We start from the raw sequence: 5,000 nt of genomic DNA, 5'->3' as shown, positions 1-5,000 counted from the left end.
AACAAATGAGGATGTATTTGTTTAATGTTCTTTATACACAATTATGTTAAGAAATTTGTAAAAATGTGAAAGAGTACTGAAGTCCCTTTATGGATAAGCGTATTGTGCTACATATCCATTTATTTTTTGTTTGTAATTGGTCAAGTATATAAGGATCTGCACCAACTGGCTATCTATGTTTTAAAACAAAATATTATATCCATATAAGAGCTATACCTACAGTAGTTAAATGTCCATGTAAGAGATCTGAGATCAGAGCTGAGGAAGCGTAAAGTGAAACGCGACCACGTCAGGGGCATCCATTTTATGTTTTAATAGTACTCTGTTTGTTGAAGACCATAATTATATAACTAATTCAGCCTAAATAATATTGCTGCTCAAGAATGGGAGGAAGGATGGGAAGGGGACTATAATACTAACAGAACGATTGCCCTACACCATATAGGAGATACTGGTCACTGATCCCAACTAGAGGTTTTCCCTGATACAATATTGCAGTCTCACCTAACCTATCATATTATCCCTCTGTACCTAAGCAGGGTTTAGTAACATTGTATTCTTTTGATTACACTCACTATAACAAGTCTCTTCTAACGGAGTTGTGTTTTTGATGTCTATTCTGGCAGTCTACAATAACTTACTCTTACATTATTATTGAAGCTGTCATTTTAATGAATCTTCAGTAAAAGTTACATTTTAATCCATGTTTATTAATCTAAGTGCTATAAGAGCATTCTTTTTGTTTTCCCTATCTCTTATATAGGGTTTTTTTTTCTGAATACATTAATCATTATATGCTCAAAGCACACTCCTGACTCTTCACCTCTTAAATATATAATTAAACAAGGCTAGTCTGGAGATAATTCTCCCCCTTTTTTCTTTTAGGGCCATCTTCTGTTTGTTGCTATAATGAATAGATTATCTATGTAATGAAATTAAAGCCTTGCTATCTTTTGGAAACATAGAGGATCCATAGATCCCCTCTCTGTAGCCTTTATCTGTAAACGTGCATAGGCTGAAGGCACCACATTTCTGAAGGATACTGATTGGCTAAATGGTGTTGTATGAAGTGTAGCTAATCAGTATAGTATACATCACACTAAGTATGAGTCCTTGTTATCTAGTATTACATTTTGCCCGAACACTTAATGACAATAACTTGCATGGGGGTCCTGTCACTTACCTAATTGTGGTAAAATGAAAATGAACAGCAGACTTAAACACGCGTGTACCAGTACAAAGCAGCTCCAATGTAAGACAACTAACACCCATATGGATACTGCAGGAGAAAGAAAAATGAGACCAATCATTATAAATGTTAATATAAAAACATATTTAGACAAAGTTTATGTAAAGAATCTTAAACACAAAGCTAAAATGTTACTGTTATTAAATATCATTCTTATGAATTTCATTACCTTCAAAATGAATTCAATCAAATCAATGCCTTAGAAACATTTTAAGTAAATATTATCTTATAATTCATCTACAAAATGGCTGTCATTAAATTTACATATTTAAAAGGGAAATTTACTCAAGAACTTTCCACCATCAATATACAAAAGCGATACCTAAACCCCTAAATGACAGCATATATACCCTGTACATTAGCTTTTTCGTGGTGAGATTGCTCAGGTTTTACTAACAGCAGAACGACATGCAGAAATAGTCCTGTCTCGCAGCTGTTGGTGACATCAGCGCTGCTGGAGCCATTTAAATCCCCTGTAACACACAGCGTGAAGCTTACATCACTGTTGTTAAGGGGTTAACATGTTGAAACTTTTTTTATCATAAAAATATATAAAGCAACATTATTTAAAGGGACAGTAAAGTCATAATTAGACATTTATGATTTAGACAGAACATACAATTTTAAACAACTTTCCAATTTACTTCTATTTAATTTGCTTCCTTCTCTTATTATCCTTTGCTGAAAAATGTATCTAGGTAAGCCCAGGAGCAGCAAATAACCTAGGTTCTAGCTGCTGATTGGTGGCTGCATATATATACCGATTGTCATTGGCTCACCCATGTGTTCAGGTAGAAACCAGTAGTGCATTGCTGCTCCTTCAACAAATGATACCAAGAGAATGAAGCAAATTTGATAACAGAAGTAAACTGGAAAGTTTTTTAAAATTGTCTGTTCTACCTAAATCATTAAAGAAAATGTTTGGGTATCATGTCCCTTTAAGTGTAAATTTAAACACAAAAGTGTTCTATGTATTCCTACTACTTGACAGGTACAAACATGCTTAAATAGAAACATTGCACTGAAGATCCATTTTACTTGAGAGTGTATTACATTGTGTAAAATGGCTCCTTTAGCTTTATTACTGTAGTTGCCTGTTGAAACTGCAAACAGCAGAAATCAATTTCACAGTGTGGGGTGGGAGAGAAAGCCTAGCTTGTTTAAAATTGTGATCCTGCAGCAGCTTTGAATACAATTAAATCTATACTGCAACTTGCCTGAGCACATTGTCCCTTTAAATCCTACTTTTTATCATGAATGACAGGAATATTGTGAGTAAATTCTCTCTTAACGATATCAACACCGCATGTAACTTTCAAATAAAGACTCTTAGAAATGCTCTGATAAAGGGAATTACCAACAAAATATTTACTACTCACATATGATATTTTTTATATAAATTCCTCAAACAATAAAGTCAGCAATTGATTGTAATCAAATATATTTTACATTATTCACTGTGATAGTGTTTTAATTATGTTTTATTCTCAACTTCATTGTGCTGTAGGGTACAACGGAGCTTTATAAATGAGTGAACATAATATTAATTACATTAATAGCATTAGTGAAGAGTACAAAAAAAATAAAACTGGTTTATTTTAGGCGTTTGGGATATAGGATTTTTTAATATTGTTATATTCAGGGACAGCTGGCAAGCAACACCAAAATACAGAGAAGTGTGAGAGATAGATTTGATGATAATTCCAACTTCAGTAACTCATGTATAATTTAGGCAGAATTGTTTAGTGCATCACTGAAGAATATATATATATATCTCAATATATAATTATTTTTTATTTTAAACATTTCCAGTCACTTTGTTTGTCTGTAGCAGAGTTATTTAGGTCTACAGGTGATTCTCTGTCACATGCATAATAGATTTTTTTTAATTTAAATTGGCCACTTAAATTTAACACAAATACATTTATTCAATTTTTAACGTGTGTGTATGTAAATGTGTGTGTAAATATGTGTGTGTGCAGTGTGTATATGTGTATATCTATATATGTACGTGCGCATGTGTATTATATGTGTTGTGTGTATGCATGTGTGTGTATATATATATATATATATGTGTGTGTGTATATTCATGTGTGTATATATATATATATATATATATATATATATATATATATATATATATATATATATATGTGTATACATCTACATATATATATGTGTGTGTGTAGCGCTCCCTGCCAAAATCACAGTTCAAGAGAGTGCTTAGAAACAACACAGATGGAAAAAAAGCATAAAGACAGTTACAAGAGATGTATGCCAGATTCCAACAGAGGGGTTATCCACGGAAAGTATTGGATAAACTAAAGCAAGCACTAAACAGGAGAGGAGCGATATGTTACTGAAACAAGACCGATTAACATTTGTGACCACCTACACAGGTGATAAAAATGAAATTGAAGAGAGTCTTGAAGAATTGGGAGATTGTGAGGAGCGATCCAGGGCTTCTATTTTGTCATATGGCATCCCCACAGATAGGAAATAGGAGGGCTACTTCCCTACGAGACATTCAAGTAAAAACTGATCCTAGACTATGTTATCAGAAGATGTCTTGGTTGGAAACTGTGAATCTCAGATGCTTCAGGTGTTTAGGGTGTACAGCATGTAATGGTTTGCAAACCGGTCAATATTTTACTCATCCTACTAAGAAGAAGAAGGAGGTTCTTTCACAAATATCAACTTACCTGTATGACTACCTATATAGTGTATTTATTACACTGTACATGTGGCTTATTCTATGTAAGAAAAACTAATGACAATCTTCGGACATGCATGGCTAACCATAGGTCGGTCATACAGAAGGGTTCATCTGAACAACCTGTCGCAAAACACTTTGCACTTAAAGGGCATACTGTAGTGGACTTAAAATACACTATAATTGATCATGTACCACCGCTCCCACGAGGTTGCGACAGAGACAACATTCTTCTTCAGAAAGAAGCAAGGTGGACCTTTATATTGGGGACTATGACCCTGAAGGGGTTAAATTCCCATTTAGATTGGCATTTCTTCCTTTGAACTCCCAAAGTCTATTGCATTTATACTCTAAAATGCATTTATTTTATTTAACATGTGTTTTCCTTACAGGTTCTCATAGGTTCCCTGACAGATCCTGTATACCTGTTTGAATTTTGTATAGCACTAATAAGTATAGGGGCCCCCCGGCATATCTTATTTTGTTAAAAAGCAGAAGTCATAGTGATACAGGGGTAAAGTTCAGCGGGAACATATGGGAATGTAGTTAATGCACTATTTTTTTAGTTGGAACTAAGTTCACCCTGGATAGAGAACAGAAACGCTTCAGTAAACACCACTGAAGCTGGTGGGAGGAGCTGGAGCACAGTCTGGTTAGAGGTACAGTGAGATCCTCTAGTAATAGGCAGTAACACTTCCTACATTACACTATATACAAGCCTGTCAGCGTTCCTGCTGTGTGATCACCCCACACTGTGTGGAACACATGGTGCTTACATTTCTGTGTGGCTTGCTCTGGGGTTATTTAGCTCCCCTCAGCAGAACTAGGACTATTGCACCTTAAGTGGGTGCGACTCTGTGACAGAGGAGGAGACTGGAGTTGCTGTCAAGACACGGAGGTCTCAGACCGCCCTGGAAAGGAAGGAGGGTGGATGAAGGAGGGTTTGAGGAACTGAAACTAAGCTGGTTATACACCATGTGAGTTAAAAACAAAGTATGGACACCCTGGATCTTGACATTAAACAACAGGCATTCATGT

At 35.1% G+C, this 5,000-nt stretch overlaps 1 protein-coding gene across 1 annotated transcript in view; it reads right to left on the bottom strand.

Annotated features, from left to right (window-relative positions):
• Nucleotides 1–5,000, bottom strand: part of LOC128647591 (uncharacterized) — a 45,020-nt gene that overhangs the window by 209 nt on the left and 39,811 nt on the right. The window contains exon 4 of the mRNA XM_053700346.1: nt 1,184–1,279. Within this exon, the coding sequence (XP_053556321.1) occupies nt 1,184–1,279 (96 nt within the window). The remainder of the gene's footprint in view (nt 1–1,183; nt 1,280–5,000) is intronic.

Source organism: Bombina bombina, chromosome 2 (genome assembly GCF_027579735.1).
Source record: "Bombina bombina isolate aBomBom1 chromosome 2, aBomBom1.pri, whole genome shotgun sequence".
In the NCBI taxonomy this organism is placed as follows: Eukaryota; Metazoa; Chordata; class Amphibia; order Anura; family Bombinatoridae; genus Bombina; species Bombina bombina.
The sequence above is the reverse complement of the archived record's forward strand: the minus strand, read 5'-3'. Positions and strand labels throughout refer to the sequence as shown.